We start from the raw sequence: 19,688 nt of genomic DNA on the forward strand, positions 1-19,688 counted from the left end.
GCTTGATGCAATAGCCCTGCCTTATGACAAAATTGTAGCAGTAGATATAGTAGGTATTGAACATTTAGGTAGGAGCAGTAGGTAGGAACATTCAGGCAGGAGCATTATGTAGTAGTAGTTGTAAGGAGCATTAGTTAGTAGTAATCAGTTTGAACATGAGGCAGGAGCCTCAGCAAACACTGAACTAGAGTTGCCCTCTGCCAGTGGCTTGATAAGGGTGAGGTACTAAAGGTTGAGCAGCAGCAGAGTTCACTAGTTACTGCCGTGGCCACCATCTTGAGGGAGTTCCAACTGGAACAGGTGCCAGATATAGATAAGACACCTTTACAATGGCCTGAACCTGTACCATGCAGTGCTCTGAAGGGTACGAATAACGTGAATGACAGCTTCTGTTAAAAGAGATAGACATGGTAATGGCCCTATTCCTGTCTATTGTTTGTTTTCACTGTTATCTTTTTTATTTTATCCGAAGCACAGTGTTGGTGGTAATTCATGAATATCTTAACTATTTTACCTAAAAGTCTCGTTAACTTTAGTCTCCCATCTTGGTCACTCACTCCACCTTGCTTGTTCCACTTACGACATTTTTAAGTGAAGCCAAACTGGAGTCTACATTTGCACCCCTTGGAAGAGCAAAGAGTGCGAGTTGAACTGATCACAGCCTTTAAGTTATTAATATTAACAACAGTGTTAACATTTATTAGAGATGCATGGATAGAGCAACCAAAGAACATAAAACGAAATTGAGAAACTTGTTAAAAAGGATGTAAAGTAATATTCTTATTAGAATAGTGGATGAATGGAACAGACTGTCATTACCAAGGACACAGTTAATGTAAAGGCAATACATACATTTAAGTAGCTGTATCAGAAAATGTTTTAAGAGATGTGGGGCCTCTCAGGCATGAAACTCCCTCTCCATATACTACAAACACATAATTACGTGCATCCTCTTAGTCATCCTCTTTTTGCTCTTCTCCATATGTCAGAACTAGCTCAGAGTAATTAAAGGATATAACATATAACAAATGCACTTCAGTTCTAGGAAATTAAAATACATCTATGGCATTTTTTTTTAATAAACCTTTTCATGGTAACCACAATGTTTAAATGATACCAATCTTATTAGCAACATCAAGAGCATCATAGTCAGGAGCAAGCTTCACATATGCCTTCTTGAGTCCATCAGGTCTATGTAGTGTATTTACACGTGCAGCATCAATCTCATACAACTGTGAAAAAATGTACACAAAAGTTAAGGATGTGCACTGAACAAATTCACCAACTATAAAAGCACAACGTACACAAATGTGTTATATTTCATGGGTTTCTCACAAGCATATGATACAATCTAACATTCTTACACAAGCTTGAATACTTTGTGTGGCTTAAAAGCTACTTTGGAAAATGGAAACAATCTCTTAATACGAAGTGCCTCTAGAGCGCCTCAGGGATCTACTATGCCCTTTGCTTACTTGAGAGTATACAAACACTACCAATCCCATCAAAAAGCCCTGCTTGCTATCTCTGCTGATGATATGACCCCCCCCCCCCCTACAATTCTGCCTCCAATCTAAGCATCTAATTACTCACATCATTAAGTAAATAGGCACTCTATTCCTGGTTTAAAGAAGCAATCCGAACACATTTTTCAGAGTTCAGAACATGACATTCAAGGGATATCCTTTAATTGTCAATGAAGTTTCCTCTAGTGGACAGACTAAATCACATATGGTTGAAACACTTGTGTTGGAAGTACATTCCCTGACTCTTCAGCAAGACAGGAAAACCGAGAATGGATGAAAACAAGTGAGTATGTATATGGCTGTATATGTTGTCTTTGTTGTCTTTTCCTAGTGCTACCTCGCACACAAGAGGGCGGCGAGGGGGTTGTTATTTCATGTGTGGCGAGGTGGCGATGGGAATGAATAAAGGCAGCAAGTATGAATTATGTATATGTGTAGACGTCTGTGTATGTATATATATGTATACATAGAAATGTATAGGTATGTATATTCCTATGAGTCCATGGGGAAAATGAAAGACGAAAAGTTCCCAACTGCACTTTCGTGTAATAATCACATCATCAGGGGAGACACAAGAGAGAAATATAAGTCAGTTGATATACATCGAAGAGACGAAGCTAGGACGCCATGTATATCAACTGACTGTTATATTTCTCTCTTGTGTCTCCCCTGATGATGTGATTATTACACGAAAGTGCACTTGGGAACTTTTCGTGTTTCATTTTCCCCGTGGACTCATAGGAATATCTTGATCATGCGCAAAATAGTGGTCCTTTCCAACAAGGTACGTATATGTGCATGTGCGGACATGTATGTATTTACATGTGTATGTGGGTAGGTTGGGCCATTCTTTTGTCAGTTTCCTTGCACTACCTCGCTAATGCAGAAGACAGCGACAAAATAAAATAATTTTTTACTTTTTTTATTTTGCTTAATCGCTGTCTCCTGTGTTTGCGAGGTAGCGCAAGGAAACAGACAAAAGAAATGGCCCAACACACCCCCATACACATGTATATACATACATTTATTTTATTACTATTTTGCTTTGTCGCTGTCTCCCGCGTTTGCGAGGTATAAATAAATAAATATAAGTGAGTATGAGTGTTTATGCATATATGTGTATATGAGTGGATGGGCTATTCTTCGTTTGTTTCCTGGTGCTACCTCGCTCACATGGGAAACAGTGATTAAGTATAAAATAATAATATCAATGGATCTTTTCCATTGTATGTGGCATTTATGGATCTGGAGAAGGCATATGATAAGAGTTGATAGAGATGCTCTGTGGAAGGTATTAAGAACATATGGTGTGGGAGGCAAGTTAATGTTAGAAGTGGTGAAAAGTTTTTATCGAGGATGTAAGGCATGTGTACGTATAGAAAGAGAGGAAAGTGATTGGTTCTCAGTGAATGTAGGTTTGCGGCAGGGGTGTGTGATGGGTTGTTAGGGAGGTAAATGCAAGAGTTTTGGAAAGAGGGGCAAGTATGAAGTCTGTTGAGAGAGCTTGGGAAGTGTCAGTTGTTCTTCGCTGATGATACAGCGCTGGTGGCTGATTCATGTGAGAAACTGCAGAAGCTGGTGACTGAGTTTGGTAAAGTGTGTGAAAGAAGAAAGTTAAGAGTAAATGTGAATAAGAGCAAGGTTATTAGGTACAGTAGGGTTGAGGGTCAAGTCAATTGGGAGGTAAGTTAGAATGGAGAAAAGCTGGAGGAAGTAAAGTGTTTTAGATATCTGGGAGTGGATCTGGCAGCGGATGGAACCATGGAAGTGGAAGTGAATCACAGGGTGGGGGAGGGGGCAAAAATCCTGGGAGCCTTGAAGAATGTGTGGAAGTCGAGAACATTATCTCGGAAAGCAAAAATGGGCATGTTTGAAGGAATAGTGGTTCCAACAATGTTGTATGGTTGTGAGGCGTGGGCTATGGATAGAGTTGTGTGCAGGAGGGTGGATGTGCTGGAAATGAGATGTTTGAGGACAATATGTGGTGTGAGGTGGTTTGATCGAGTAAGTAATGTAAGGGTAAGAGAGATGTGTGGAAATAAAAAGAGCGTGGTTGAGAGAGCAGAAGAGGGTGTTTTGAAATGGTTTGGGCACATGGAGAGAATGAGTGAGGAATGATTGACCAAGAGGATATATGTGTCGGAGGTGGAGGGAACGAGAAGTGGGAGACCAAGTTGGAGGTGGAAAGATGGAGTGAAAAAGATTTTGAGTGCTCGGGGCCTGAACATGCAGGAGGGTGAAAGGAGGGCAAGGAATAGAGTGAATTGGATCGATGTGGTATACTGGGGTTGACGTGCTGTCAATGGATTGAATCAGAGCATGTGAAGCGTCTGGGGTATACCATGGAAAGTTCTGTGGGGCCTGGATGTGGAAAGGGAGCTCTGGTTTCGGGCATTATTGCAAGACAGCTAGAGACTGAGTGTGAACGAATGGGGCCTTTGTTGTCTTTTCCTAGCGCTACCTCGCACACATGAGGGGGGAGGGGATGTTATTCCACGTGTTGCGAGGTGGCGATGGGAATGAATAAAGGCAGACAGTGTGAATTGTGTGCATGTGTATATATGTACGTGTGTGTGTGTGTATATATATATGTGTACACTGAGATATATGGATATGTATATTTGCGTGTGAGGACGTGTATGTATGTACGTGTGTATGGGGGTGGGTTGGGCCATTTCTTTCGTCTGTTTCCTTGCGCTACCTTGCAAACGCGGAAGGCAGCAACAAAGAAAAAAAAAATAACAATATTGGATCTTTTCCCATTCATATCTAAAATATAACATACTAACAAATATCTAAAGTGTTTTAGATATCTGGGAGTGGATCTGGCAGCGGATGGAACCATGGAAGCGGAAGTGAATCATAGGGTGGGGGAGGGGGGCGAAAATTCTGGGAGCCTTGAAGAATGTTTGGAAGTCGAGAACATTATCGCGGAAAGCAAAAATGGGTATGTTTGCAGGAATAGTGGTTCCAACAATGTTGTATGGTTGCGAGGCGTGGGCTATGGATAGGGTTGTGCGCAGGAGGGTGGATGTGCTGGAAATGAGATGTTTGAGGACAATGTGTGGTGTGAGGTGGTTTGATCGAGTAAGTAATGAAAGGGTGAGAGAGATGTGTGGAAATAAAAAGAGTGTGGTTGAGAGAGCAGAAGAGGGTGTTTTGAAATGGTTTGGTCACATGGAGAGAATGAGTGGGGAAAGATTGACCAAGAGGATATATGTGTCAGAGGTGGAGGGAACGAGGAGAAGTGGAAGACCAAATTGGAGGTGGAAAGATGGAGTGAAAAAGATTTTGAGTGATCGGGGCCTGAACATGCAGGAGGGTGAAAGGCGTGCAAGGAATAGAGTGAATTGGAACGATGTGGTATACCGGGGTCGACGTGCTTGGGCACATAATAAATACTAACAAATAATTAAAAAATCTGAACTTACTTTCTTCACTGCAGCTTTGATCTGGAATTTGTTGGCTAGACGATCAACAACGAAGACTAGGGTGTTATTATCTTCAATCTTTTTCATGGCAGACTCAGTGGTCAATGGGTACCTGACAGTGTTAAAAGCATCCAACCTAGAAGAAATAAAAATTTCTGTAGAAAATTACCTGTTCTGTCTCAATAAATAATTTCTGGAAGAAATAATAACATGTAGAAAATGACCTATTTCCTCTATATTTCCAATATCTATAACCTCTCCAACATAAATACTTAAACACTATAGTATAAATGCAGCTAAAGTGCATTTGTATACCTGGGGTTAGTCCTCATTTGTTCTTGAAGCTACATTGTTGGGGTGGAAAGGCAATAAGGTCTAAAAAATTCAATCTACAAACGTTTATTACCATCATACATAACACATGGCAGCTGGTGACTGAGTGTGAACGAATGTGGCTTTTTTGTCTTTTCCTGGTGCTACTTCACTGGTGGTGGTGGTGGTGGTGGTGGTGGTGGGTGGGATGCTATTTCATGTGTGCTGGGTGGCAACGGGAATGAATGAAGGCAGCAAGTATGAATATGTACATGTGTATAGATGTAAATGTCTGTGTATGTATATGTATGTACACACTGAAATGTATGTGTATGTATATGTATGTACACACTGAAAAATGTGTATGTATATATGCATGTATGGGTGTTTATGTATATACATGTGTGCGTGGGTGGGTTGGGCCATATCTCGTGTTTCCATGCGCTACCTCACTGACGCGGGAGATGGCGATTAAGTATAATAAATAAATAAATAATTGCTGTTTCCAGTGTAAGCAAGGTAGCCCCAGGAAACAGACAAAGAATGGCCCATCCACTTATGCACATATGTGTATATAAACACCCACATATGCACATATACATACATATCAACATATACATACACATGTACATATTCATACCTGCTTGCCTTCATCCATTCCTGTCGCAACCCCGCCCCTACAGAAATAACATCGCTATCCCTTGCTTCAGCAAGGCAGTACCAGGAATAAAGACAAGGCCCCATTTGTTCACACTCATGTCTCTAGCTGTCATGTGTAATGCACTGAAATCACAGCTCCCTATTCACATCCAGGCCCCACACACCTTTCCATGGTTTACCCCAGACGCTTCACATGCCCTGGTTCAGTCCACTGACAGTACGTCGACCCCAGTATACCACATCGTTCCAATTCACTCCATTTCTTACACACCTCTCATCCTCCTGTATGTTCAGGCCCCGAACACTAAGAATCTTTTTCACTCCATCCTTCCACCTCCATTTTAGTCTCCCACTTCTTCTTCCCTCCACCTCTGACACATATATCCTCTTTGTCAATATTTCCTCACTCATTCTCACCATATGTCTAAACTATTTCAACACACCCTCTTCTGCTCTCAACCATATTCTTTTTATTTCCACAAGTCTCTCTTACCCTAAATTATTTACTCAATCAAACCACCTCACACAACATATTTTCCTTAAACATCTCATTTCCAGCACATCCACCCTCCTCCGTACAACCCTATCAATAGCCCATGCCTCGCAACCATATAACATTGTTGGAAATACTATTCCTTCAAACATATCCATTTTTGCTCTCTGAAATAACACCCTCTCCTTCCACACATTCTTCATCGCTCCCAGAACCTTTGCCCCCTCTGTGACTCACTTCCGCTTCCATGGTTCCATCCACTGCTAAGTCCACTCCCAAATATCTAAAGCACTTCACTTACTCAAAATTTTCTCCATTCAAACTTACATCCCAATTAACTTGTCTCTCAACCTTACTGAACCTTATAACATTACTCTTATTTACATTTACTCTTAACTTTCTCCTTTCACACACTTTTCTAAACTCAATCACAAACCTCTGCATGAACTAGAGCTGTATCATCAGCAAACAACAACGCTCACTTTCCAGGCCCTCTCATCCACAACAGACTGCATACTTGCCCCTTTCTCCTAAACTCTTGCATTTACCTCCCTAAGCTCTCCATCCATAAACAAATTAAACAATCTTGGGGATATCACACACCCCTGCCACAGAACGACATTCACTGGGAACCAATCACTCTCTCGTCATACTCGTACACATGCCTTACATCCTTGGTAAAAACATTTCACTGCTTCTAGCAACTTACCTCCCATACCATATATTCATAAAACCTTCCACAAAGCATCTCTATCAACCCTATCATATGCCTTCTCCAGATCCATAAAAGCTACATATACATCCATTTGTTTTTCTACCTACTTCTCATAGATTTTCAAAACAAACACCTGATCCATACATCCTCTACTAATTTGGAAACCATAATGTTCTTCCCCAATCTGATACACTGTACATGCCTTCACCTTCTCAATCAATACCCTCCCATATAATTTCCCCGGAATCCTCGGCAAACTTATACCCCTGTAGTCTGAACACTCATCTTTATCCCCTAAGCCTTTGTACAATGACACTATGCATGCATTACACCAATCCTCAGGCACTTCATGGTCCAAACATACACTGAATATCCTTACCAACCACAAAACAGTCATCCCCTTTATCAATACATTCCATTGCAATACCATACAAATCTGCCACCTTGCTGGATTTCATCTTCCACAAAGCTTTCACTACCTCTTCTCCCTTCACCAAATCATTCTCCCTGACCCTATATCTGCTACTCCTTTATCATCAAACACATTCAACAAACCTTCAAAATACTTACTCCATTACTCTTCCCCTCTTGCTCCCTTCACCGATGTTCCCATTTGTTTTCTTGTCTTTTTTTTTTATTATACTTTGTCGCTGTCTCCCGTGTTTGCGAGGTAGCGCAAGGAAACAGACGAAAGAAATGGCCCAACCCCCCCCCATACACATGTATATACATACGTCCACACACGCAAATATACATACCTACACAGCTTTCCATGGTTTACCCCAGACGCTTCACATGCCCTGCTTCAATCCACTGACAGCACGTCAACCCCGGTATACCACATCGCTCCAATTCACTCTATTCCTTGCCCTCCTTTCACCCTCCTGCATGCTCAGGCCCCGATCACACAAAATCTTTTTCACTCCATCTTTCCACCTCCAATTTGGTCTCCCTCTTCTCCTTGTTCCCTCCACCTCCGACACATATATCCTCTTGGTCAATCTTTCCTCACTCATTCTCTCCATGTGCCCAAACCACTTCAAAACACCCTCTTCTGCTCTCTCAACCACGCTCTTTTTATTTCCACACATCTCTCTTACCCTTACGTTACTCACTCGATCAAACCACCTCACACCACACATTGTCCTCAAACATCTCATTTCCAGCACATCCATCCTCCTGCGCACAACTCTATCCATAGCCCACGCCTCGCAACCATACAACATTGTTGGAACCACTATTCCTTCAAACATACCCATTTTTGCTTTCCGAGATAATGTTCTCGACTTCCACACATTCTTCAAGGCCCCCAGGATTTTCGCCCCCTCCCCCACCCTATGATCCACTTCCGCTTCCATGGTTCCATCCGCTGCCAGATCCACTCCCAGATATCTAAAACACTTCACTTCCTCCAGTTTTTCTCCATTCAAACTCACCTCCCAATTGACTTGACCCTCAACCCTACTGTACCTAATAACCTTGCTCTTATTCTTGTCTTACGCACATTATTTAAGTCCTTCCAAAACATCTTTATATTCTCCCTAAAATTTAATGATACTCTCTCACCCTAACTCTCATTTGCCCTCTTTTTCAACTCTTGCACCTTTCTCTTGACCTACAAGCATATATATATCCATGTATTTTTTTTGTGCCTGTCTGATGTTTGCTTAAATCCTATGCCTAGCTCTTATATAATACACCATCCACTGTTAAGCCCCACACACTGCTCTGTGATTTTACCTTACCTCTTCATGTGCCCTGGTTCAGTTACAGGCAATAAAATGACCCCTGTATACAACATCAATCCAATTCATTTTGCACCATGCATGCCTCGCACCCTCAAGCCATGATACCTAAAAAGTCTCTTTTACACCATCCTTTCATCTTATCTACATGTTTTTAGGCAATGCCAGTGGGTCTTACAAGGCAGTCTCTCTATCTATCATCTTGTTCAGCAAGGTCTCAATTATCAAATATACACTAATTGATATTCAGTAGTAGTTTTGCATATCATTATTATCATCATTTTGCTTTGTCGCTGTCTCCTGCGTTTGCGAGGTAGCACAAGGAAACAGACGAAAGAAATGGCCCAACCCACCCCCATACACATGTATATAAATACACGTCCATATACACAAACATATATACCCATACATCTCAATGTACACATACATATATACACATCACACAATTCACATTGTCTGCCTTTATTCATTCCCATCGCCACCTCGTCCACACATGGAATAACATCCCCCTCCCCCTCATGTGTGTGAGGTAGCACTAGGAAAAGACAACAAAGGCCCCATTCATTCACACTCAGTCTCTAGCTGTCATGCAATAATGCCCGAAACCACAGCTCCCTTTCCACATCCAGGCCCCACACAACTTTCCATGGTTTACCCGACACTTCACATGCCCTGATTCAATCCATTGACAGCACGTCAACCCCGGTATACCACATCGATCCAATTCACTATTCCTTGCCCTCCTTTCACCCTCCTGCATGTTCAGGCCCCGATCACTCAAAATCTTTTTCACTCCATCTTTCCACCTCCAATTTGGTCTCCCACTTCTCCTCGTTCCCTCCACCTCCGAAACACATATATCCTCTTGGTCAATCTTTCCCCACTCATTCTCTCCATGTGCCCAAACCATTTCAAAACACCCTCTTCTGCTCTCTCAACCACGCTCTTTTTATTTCCACACATCTCTCTTACCCTTACATTACTTACTCAATCAAACCACCTCACACCACATACTGTCCTCAAACATCTCATTTCCAGCACATCCACCCTTCTGCGCACAACTCTATCCATAGACCACGCCTCGCAACCATACAACATTGCTGGAACCACTATTCCTTCAAACAGCCATTTTTGCTTTCAGAGATAATGTTCTCGACTTCCACACATTCTTCAAGGCTCCCAGGATTTTCGCTCCCTCCCCCACCCTATGATTCAGTTCCCCTTCCATGGTTCCATCTGCTGCCAGTTTTGCATATATCAAAACAATATCTTGCAAAATCAAAAGTTTTAGCATTCTGTCCACAACCTTATATGTTCAGACTAAACCATACCTGATACTTCAAAGCATACTTAAGTATTTTCTACTCAACACACTCCTTGATAAGTATCAACCTTTACAGTTTCTGTTCCTGAATCCTTTTCAAAATTTCCCCTCTAACAACTTACTTGCTCTTACGAGGAACGGAGCGGCGAGGGTACTTGGGATTACGTGGCAACTTCAAGGTCTTGGGACGACGGAACCGAACTGTGGTCCTGATCTTCTTAATCCTCGTTCCATGTGTTCCTTTAACAACCTAGAAAAAAAATTTCAAATAAAGTTCAAAATACTTTACATACGATACTTTATCTATTCATAATTACTCCAAGACCTCTTTCTAAGAAAGTCCTGGTGTTACCCTTAGCATCTTTCAAACCTTCCCCCACTTTCTTCAACAGTGGTGGCCCTCAGGGTTCTGTCCTGTCCCCTACATTTTTTTTTTTTTTTTTTTAACTATTTCTTCTCTTCCACAAATAACCAAATGCATTCATACACTAATGACTCAACACTGCATTCATCTACATCCCTCTGCTCCATTTCTCATCTGATCTGCAACTCTGACTTGGACAGGATATCTTAGTGGGGTACACTAAATCTAGCTAAGTTTAATGCCTCTTCCTACCCCTTCCTCAATCAAATACTCCTCACAACTCTGGTCTCTCCTTTGATGGCTCTGTAATTCCACTTCTTAACTCAATGAACTTAGTATTATTGTAACATCCACTCTTTCTTGCAAACCCCACATTATGGAAACCAAGTCTACCTCTAAGAAACTGGGGTCCTTTATAGATGTTGAAATTTCTTTTCTAGCCCTGCATCCTTACTTGACAAAGTTGAAAGCGGTATGACTTATACTCCTCTCCAAGGCTACCTTCAAAGCTTTACCCTCTTGCCATACATCATAATGATGGGTCACTTTCCCTCTTCTACTGGTATTACTTTGGTTTTTGCTCCCAAGAGCTGGCTACTTATGTGCCTCCACCGCTAACTAAACTATGCAGTACGCATCGTTGGTCAATTTTTTTCAAACTGAAGGCTCCAATCATGGATGAAAGTCCACATCAAGACTGGGCCTTAAGTGAAATAAAGAGAATTATGAAGCAGAAAAAGAAAAGACAAGGGAAAGTATTTACAAATTTTTGAGGATGTGAAAGACCTGTCTTTTGAAATGTGCCAGGTTATACATACTAAGAAAGACAAGAGAAGGTAGAGTGTTGCAAAGCTCTGAAGTGTAGGGAAAGAAGCAGTTGTCAAAATGGTCCCCCCTTGGTTGCTGATGGCCACACAATAATCATGTAACACTGCAACTTGCAGAGTATTGCATGGTCTAGCTAGGGGTGGGGGCACAAAGGCAGTCAGCTCTCGGGAGCAAAAACCTCCGAGAGCAAAAACCTAAGTAATACCTATAGAAGAAAAGGAAAGTGAACCAACATTATGGTGGAGGGCAAGGGGGTCAAATATGGAAGTTAGCCTGGGACATTTTACAAGTCAGACCGCTTTTGACTCAACTCTGTTAAGATAGGATACAGAGATAGAATCACCCCAAATGTGAGAGCAGTACTCCAGACAAGGATAAATCAATCTCTTTATGACATCTAATCAGGACACCCAGTTTCTTAAGAGGCAGATTTAGCTATTCCTGTAATGTGGGTTTCCAAGAAAGAGTGGCTCTTACAGTAATATAAAGGTATGTTCATTGAGTCAAGAGGCAGAATTACTTTAACTGTCAAAGGAGAGGTGCAAATTGTGAAGGGTTTTCAAGAGATGGGTAGAAAATGGGTCTTGGAGGCATTAAATTTAACATGATTTGTCTACCCCACTGATATATCCTGTCCAAGTCTAAGTTTATTGTGGAAGCTGTGTCAAGACAAGATACAGATCGAGTGACAGAATGGGGAGCAGAATTGAAGGATGAGGATGAATGCAGAGTTGAGCTGTCAGCATGAATACATTGGATTATCGTGGAGAAGAAATCGTTGATGAAAAAGAGGAAAAGTGTAAGAGAGGGCAGAACCTTGAAAGACACCACTGTTGATGGAGAGATGGGGGGAGGCTGATCCATCAATAACCACAGAGATAGACCAACTGGAAAGGAAGCGAGATATGAAGGAGTGAAGCCAAAAGATAAAACCCCAATGCCACACCCTGTCAAAAGCCTTAGATATGTCAAGGGCAACTACAAGACTCCCTATAATGATTACAGTATGGCCATTGGCAACTCAAGGGGGGTCCATTTTGATAACTTTCTTTTCCTATAATCTGAAACTTTAGAACACTCTACCTTCTCAATGTCTTTCCCAGTACCTATAACCTGGGACATTTTAAAAGATGTTTTTCTATTTCCTCCAAAATGTTTTCCACTGTCTCTTCTTTTTCCCTTAAATTATCCTCTATATTTCAATTATGGTCAGGCCTTAACAAGGACTTCTGTCTGTGACTGGTCTAAAAAGAAAAAAAAAAGCTAGATACCTGGTGAGCTAACAATTGTCAGGTGATGGAGTGTAATCTAATTAAAGAACTTTTCACCTCAAAGGAGTCCAACCTCTTCCTGCTACATAGTGTAGTGCAACAGGGAGCTGCAGGAGCCCTTGAAAAAGAGGTCCTGGATTAACAATGAAGACCCATCTTAAATGGGGGTCCAGGGGTATCAAATAAAATATTATTTCTTAACACATACACTGCTTTGTCATAGTATGGTAATATCAAAAACAAATGAATGGCCTCACCTGCATATATCTACCCTCAAGCTGTCATGCAAAATGTGATGAAAAAAGAGCCCACCACCCACAGCCAAACCCTACACACTCCTTCATGATTTAACCACTTCAGATATGGTTGTGTCTACTGACAGCATGTCATCCCATGTATTCCACATCAATACAATTCACTCTATCCCATGCATGCTTCTCATCTCCCTGAATGATCACTCACTGCTACCCAAAAGGCTCCTTCACTCTATCCTTTCACCTCCAATTCTGGCATGTATATCCTCTAATTCAGTCTTCTGTACTCATCCTCTCCTTGCTTATAATGTTGAATGGCAAAGCAGCAGGAATGGAAGGGACTGCAATTGAGTTTCTCATGCAAGGGGGTGACAAGTGTTGCATACTCGTTAATCTAACTATTCAAAATCTAAATGGCCTAAGTTGAAGCGCCTGATGACTGACATTGCATATATAGTGCCTTTATATATAGTTAATAGGTGCAAAAGTGAATGTTTGAACAACAAATGTTAATGTCTACCTAACAAACCTGGTTTGGAGCACATGAGTGTAATGAGAGGGAAATGGTACAGAACCTGAAGTGAGGAATACACTGTCACTTCAGAAGTAGGTGTAAAGAGGTTTTCTTTTTAACAGAGTATTTATGCAAGAAGTATTTGGAGAACAGAGGAAGGCAGAAGGAGGGTGACACAAGTCTGATGGCTAATCAAAACAGAAACTCAAGAATCAGCAGAAAAATCTTAGAAGTATGTGATGTGAAAGGAGAAAGTTCACTGTAAATGTGAACAACTAATGTGGTGTAACAATCTGGGTAATACTTCGATATAGTTTCAAAGGAGATGACCTACCTCGAGAATATGAGGTGAAGTGCTTCAAGTACTTGGGAGTGGATGTGTCAGAGAATGGGACCATGGGAATGAAATAATCATGAGATGGAAAGAGACTAAAGTCTTGAGAGCATTAAGGAGCAGGTCAGCAACTGTTAAGGCAAATATTGGTATGTTTGTAGGGACACCCATCTGTAAAAACCTTAGAGAAATAACATATGACATTCCAATATACATAGAGAAAAATGGCACTTTATACTGCATACATCCACACAGTAGCTAAATCGCATATACTGATCCCAAATAAAGGAAGGGATGGGTGTAGAGAAATCCCAAGTGTTTCAAGTGCACTGGGCCTTGAATATAAAGCTAAGAAAAACAGAAATATCAATGAAGCACTAAGAAATTATACATATGTGAGAGACAAAATGAGGTATCAATGGAACAGAATTACATTAATATGGTACATGATGGAGTAGGGGGTATCATACCATCAATGATGGACATGGGCACATAAAACAGACAAGGTATATGAATTCTCCTATTTTTGTAAACAGTTGAAATAAGCTGCAGCTGCAAAAAGACTAACCACTACTATTTAGTTTGTAGCTGAACATACCTTCAAAGCAACTCGCAAAGCTTTCTTGACTGCAACACCCTTAGCTTTCTTGATTGCAATACCCTTAGCTGTCTTGGCTCTTGCTTTCCGGTCTTTTGAGGCAGCAACAGTTAATTTTTTCACTCCAACCTTGGAACGAAGAGCAACTGGCTTCTTGCCCACACCAGCCTTAGTTCCAACTCCCTTTGCTCTTGGCTTCTTAACTGCAGCACCTTTCACTCCAGCCTTTGCTGCAGGCCCTTTTCCTGCTGGTGCCTTCACTCCAGGCTTCTTGGGTGCAACCTTCTTTCGTGCCCCAGCACCAGGTGCAACCTTCTTTCGTGCCCCTGCACTGGGTGCAGCCTTCTTTGCTGCCCCTGCACTGGGTGCAGCCTTCTTTGCTGCCCCTGCACTGGGTGCAGCCTTCTTTGCTGCCGCTGCATTTGCAGGCCTCTTGGCAGCAGGGCCCTTAGCACCAGACTCAGCTGGTCTCTTGGTACCTGTTGTAGGCTTTGCACTAGCAGGCTTTGGTGCTGCTTTCTTGGCACCTTTAGCTGCTGCCTTTGCACCAGCTGCTGCCTTTGCACCAGCTGCTGCCTTTGCAACTTTAGCTGCTGGCTTTGTACCTTTAGCTGCTGCCTTTCCACCTTTAGCTGGCTTTGCACCTTTAGCTGGCTTTCCATCAGCGGCTGGCTTTGCACCTTTAGCTGGCTTTCCATCAGCGGCTGGCTTTGCACCTTTAGCTGGCTTTCCATCAGCGGCTGGCTTTGCACCTTTAGCTGGCTTTGCACCTTTAGCTGGCTTAGCACCAGCGGCTGGCTTAGCACCAGCAGCTGGCTTTGCACCGGCGGCTGGCTTTGCACCGGCGGCTGGCTTTGCACCGGCGGCTGGCTTTGCTCCGGCGGCTGGCTTTGCTCCGGCGGCTGGCTTTGCTCCGGCGGCTTGCTTTGCACCAGCAGCTTGCTTTGCACCGGCGGCTTGCTTTGCACCAGCGGCTTGCTTTGCACCTGCGGCTTGCTTTGCACCGGCGGCTTGCTTTGCACCGGCGGCTTGCTTTGCATCGGCGGCTTGCTTTGCACCGGCGGCTTGCTTTGCACCGGCGGCTTGCTTTGCACCGGCGGCTTGCTTTGCACCGGCGGCTTGCTTTGCACCGGTGGCTGGCTTTGCATCGGTGGCTGGCTTTGCATCGGCGGCTGGCTTTGCACCGGTGGCTGGCTTTGCACCAGCGGCTGGCTTTGCTGGCTTTGCACCGGCGGCTGGCTTTGCACTGCCAGCTGCCTTTGCACCGCCAGCTGCCTTTGCACTGCCAGCTGCCTTTGCACCACCAGCTGCCTTTGCACTGCCAGCTGGCTTGGCATCGGCGGCTGGCTTGGCATCGGCGGCTGGCTTGGCATCGGCAGGTGCCTTTGTACTGGCAGCATTCTTTGCACCAGCAGCATTCTTTGCACCGGCAGCATTCTTTGCACCGGCAGCATTCTTTGCACCGGCGGCATTCTTTGCACTGGAAGCATTCTTTGCACCGGCATCAGGCTTCCCACCGGCGGCTGGCTTCGCACCGGCATCAGGCTTTGCACCATCAGCTGGCTTTGCACCGGTGGCTGGCTTTCCACCGGCGGCTGGCTTTCCACCGGCGGCTGGCTTTCCACCGGCGGCAGGCTTTCCACCGGCATCTGGCTTTCCACCGGCGGCTGGCTTTGCACCGGCAGCTGGTTTTGCACCGGCGGCTGGTTTTGCATTGGCGCCTGGTTTAGTACCGGTGGCTGGTTTTGCATCGGCGGCTGGTTTAGTACTGGCGGCTGGTTTTGCACCGGCGGCTGGTTTTGCACTGGCAGCTGGTTTTGCACTGGCAGCTGGTTTTGCACTGGCAGCTGGTTTTGCACCAGCATCTGGTTTTGCACTGGCTGCTGGTTTTGCACCAGCATCTGGTTTTGCACCAGCAGCTGGTTTTGCACCAGCTGCTGGTTTATCACCATCAGCAGGCTTTTTTTCCTCTGAAATGATTACATAAAAATTAATTCCATGATCAATTACAAAATCTGTAACTTAAATGTCTACTAAACAATCCTTAAATTAAAATCTAGAAGAAAATCCCCTCGTGGGCCTATTTAAACTTCTCACTAAAGACTTGTTTACCACAAAATAGTTCAAAATGTCATCAGAGAAGAACTGCTATGCATCAAGAACTTCAATCGGTTCAGCTTTCAGTTTAAAAAATTATTAACAAGAGATGATAACCAACTTGAGTGGCCCTATATACTTGAGGTACACAAAAATATTAATTTCAAAATTTAAGAGCCTTCCAAAGCAAAGTGAAGCAGTTACCAGGAAAAACATTATAGTAAAACAGCAGTATATGTGAGCACCTTAAACCCTGACATAAGAAGAATCATACATTCAAACAAACCATTCTAACACCTTTAAATTTATTTTTTCCAAGACAAATGGATGGAAATTTCCTCTTATCCCTAAATATCTTAAAAACAAAATAGTTTTTCCTCAAGAACATTGATTTTGTGACGAGATTTTATACCGCTGTAACCTATCCCCATTATGTTCAAACTCCATTATTCCCATCTTGAACATAACAGGATAATGTTTGGAGCATTAATTCAACACAACAGCTTACCCTTCTTCCAATACCTTATCAGGCAGAAGGGCTTGTACAAGGGAAAACTGGGGGAAACAGTTTACTGATCAGCAAATGCAAATTAAGAGAATAGCAAAATCAGAGATTATGGTGGCTAAAAGAAATTACAAAATTAAGATAATCAACAAAGCAAAAAACAATAGCAAAGGATTTTTTTCAAATGTACAGAAAGGTTAAGGAGAAAACTGCACCTATCAAATCGCATTATGGTAGATTAGTTGATAATGAGATTGAAATGTGTGAAGTTTTAAAACAATCACTTCATATCAGTATTTTCACTAGAGAAGAATACAAACATTCTGGTTCCAGAGCAAATTAATAGGGCCAGACAAAACCTATGCGATAAAAAAATAAATTTTGAAACAAACAGAACAATTGAAAGTAAACAAGAGTCCAGGGCCAGATGGTATTTGTGTGAAGGTCTTAACAGAATGTAAGGAGGAAGTAAGTGTTCTGCTTTTCAATGTTTTCAGTCTCTGGTATCAGGCACAGTTCCTAAGATATGGAGGACAGCAAATGTCGTTCCCATCTTTAAGAAGGGATAGATCCACTGCCGCTAATTTTCATCCTATCAGCTTGAAATCTATCAAGGAAATTCCTTGAATCAATTGTAGGGTACAAAATATGGGAACATATGGAGAATCATGATTTCAAGGATTCTCATCATGAGTTTACAAAAGGGAAGTCATGTCTCAGTAACTTCTTCTTTAGTAATGAAAAACTGTTGATCAGGGGAAGTTATGATGCATACTTAAGTAGGGTTTTTGACAGTTCCTCATGAGTATCTGCTTACAAAAATACCAGAATATGGCATCGGGAGTTGGGTACTTAACTGGATTTTGGTGTGGCTCACCAACAGAAAACAAGAGGGGTATGGATCAACAGAGTTACATCAGACGGGGCAATGGAGCCAGTGGTGTTCATCAGGGGGTCAGTCTTGGGACTGCTCTTGTTCTCTGCATATATCAACAATTTTCATATGGGAATAACCAGCGACAAGTAAATTTGCAGATAATACAAAATTAGGGGCCATAATTGACAGACGAAAATTCAACGAATGGAAAATGGAATTCAAGACAGATAAATGCACAACACTTAATGTGAGTAAAGACAGGAACACTGATTACAACCTTGATAATAATAATACTATTGGTAAAACAAAAACACTGATTACAACCTTAATAATAATAATAATACTATTGGTAAAACAATGTAAAAGAGATTTAGGAATACTAGTGAGCAAGGATCTTCAGCCGCGGCAACAATGTATTAAAGTGTGTAATAAGACTAACATGATGTAAGGACTTATCAATAAAACTCCTAGAATATTATTGCAACTTTATCTTGTGTTGGTGATACCACATTAGGATTATGTGGTACAGTTTTGGGCTCCATACTATGCAGATGATATAGATTACTTAGAAAGTACAGAGGCGAATAACAAAAATGATTCCTGAAATTAGAAACCTCACTTGTGAAGAAATGTTAAAAAGACCGAACTTACACTCGCTTTAAATGGGTGAAGGGCTTTTAGAAAAGGTATCTTGAATTAAGTATGTCCATACAATGGCGCCACTGAATAGGACATGAAATAATGTATTTAGATTAGAAAAAAAATTCGGGTTGGATAAGGGTAAATATTGGTTCCGGAACTGGGTAGCAAGATTTATGGAACAAGCTGCCAAGTTCAGTAGTGGAAGCTAGGTCTTTATGTAGCCTTTATAGAAGGTTGGACGTGTTCAGGCGGTTGATATAGGGTGAAAACTCAGGAACTCCTTAGCATGGGCCAATAGGTCTCTTCCAATGTCCTGACTTATGTTATGTTAAGCCGGGTGGGAAGTGCTTCACTCTACCTGAGCTTGTTGACATCTGCACGTGGGTCTGGCCAATGATTCTCGCTACTAATTCATTTATAACATATAATATCCCACCAATACATCTACTTTATATTACATATCTGTCTGAGGACTATCATTCGTCCCATTCTACTCCACTCTGGACGTGTATATTACAAAAAAAGTCAGGAAATTTGTTAAGAAACTCACTTTTCGGCGGCATTGCCCCTGTTGATGCACTAGAAAGACCTTACAGATCACATACGTAAAGAAAGATGGCCGAAGACATGTGACACTTGAGATGCGCACTAAACATCTCTCTCTCTCTCTCTCTCTCTCTCTCTCTCTCTCTCTCTCTCTCTCTCTCTCTCTCTCTCACACATATTCTGACTGCCATGAATTATTATCAAAGGCATTTCTGTGATCTATGTATAAAAGCCAACGAGCACGTAAAATGATAATACATTCCATGCATTTATTGACATACACAGATGATCATCTTGTTCTAGCATGCCTCCAGACGGGAATACTTAGTTTTATATCTGTTTAAGTCTATCTACTTATCAGCTAGATTTTCAGATGGGCACCTTTCCTGGACTTCCTTTTATTCCTTTCCTGACTCTGTCATCAAGACCATCCAATATCACATTCAGATTTTATATGCACCACTAACATTCTCTCTCTCTCTCTCTCTCTCTCTCTCTCTCTCTCTCTCTCTCTCTCTCTCTCTCTCTCTCTCTCTCTCTCTCAAAAGAATCTCACCGACACCGACGGTTAGATTTATCAACACGACTAACTGTAAACGAAAGGTATATAACTGGATCACTCTTGATCAGCTCACTCTTACTACTTTGCTAA

The 19,688-nt window shown here is 42.2% G+C and overlaps 1 protein-coding gene across 1 annotated transcript; it reads right to left on the minus strand.

Annotated features, from left to right (window-relative positions):
* Positions 1 to 1,061: 1,061 nt before the first annotated feature.
* On the minus strand, positions 1,062 to 19,149 carry LOC139755335 (uncharacterized). The gene is made up of 5 exons (XM_071673489.1): positions 19,041 to 19,149; positions 14,370 to 16,339; positions 10,329 to 10,456; positions 4,958 to 5,093; positions 1,062 to 1,232 (listed from the first exon to the last, which is right to left on the minus strand). Exons 1-5 carry the CDS (start codon positions 19,051 to 19,053, stop codon positions 1,107 to 1,109), a joined length of 2,373 nt encoding a protein of 790 aa, XP_071529590.1. The 5' UTR covers positions 19,054 to 19,149; the 3' UTR covers positions 1,062 to 1,106.
* Positions 19,150 to 19,688: the final 539 nt, after the last annotated feature.

This window comes from Panulirus ornatus, chromosome 19 (assembly GCF_036320965.1).
Source record: "Panulirus ornatus isolate Po-2019 chromosome 19, ASM3632096v1, whole genome shotgun sequence".
Lineage (NCBI taxonomy): Eukaryota > Metazoa > Arthropoda > Malacostraca > Decapoda > Palinuridae > Panulirus > Panulirus ornatus.

What these genes read in the sequence shown, in the direction of transcription:
- LOC139755335 (XM_071673489.1), bottom strand. An exon ending in CTTTGCGAGTTGCTTTGAAG is followed by an intron (nt 10,457 to 14,369) that starts GTATGTTCAGCT and finishes TTTTTTTTCTAG; the next exon opens with GTTGTTAAAGGAACACATGG. An exon ending in TCCGTTCCTCGTAAGAGCAA is followed by an intron (nt 5,094 to 10,328) that starts GTAAGTTGTTAG and finishes TATTTCTTCTAG; the next exon opens with GTTGGATGCTTTTAACACTG.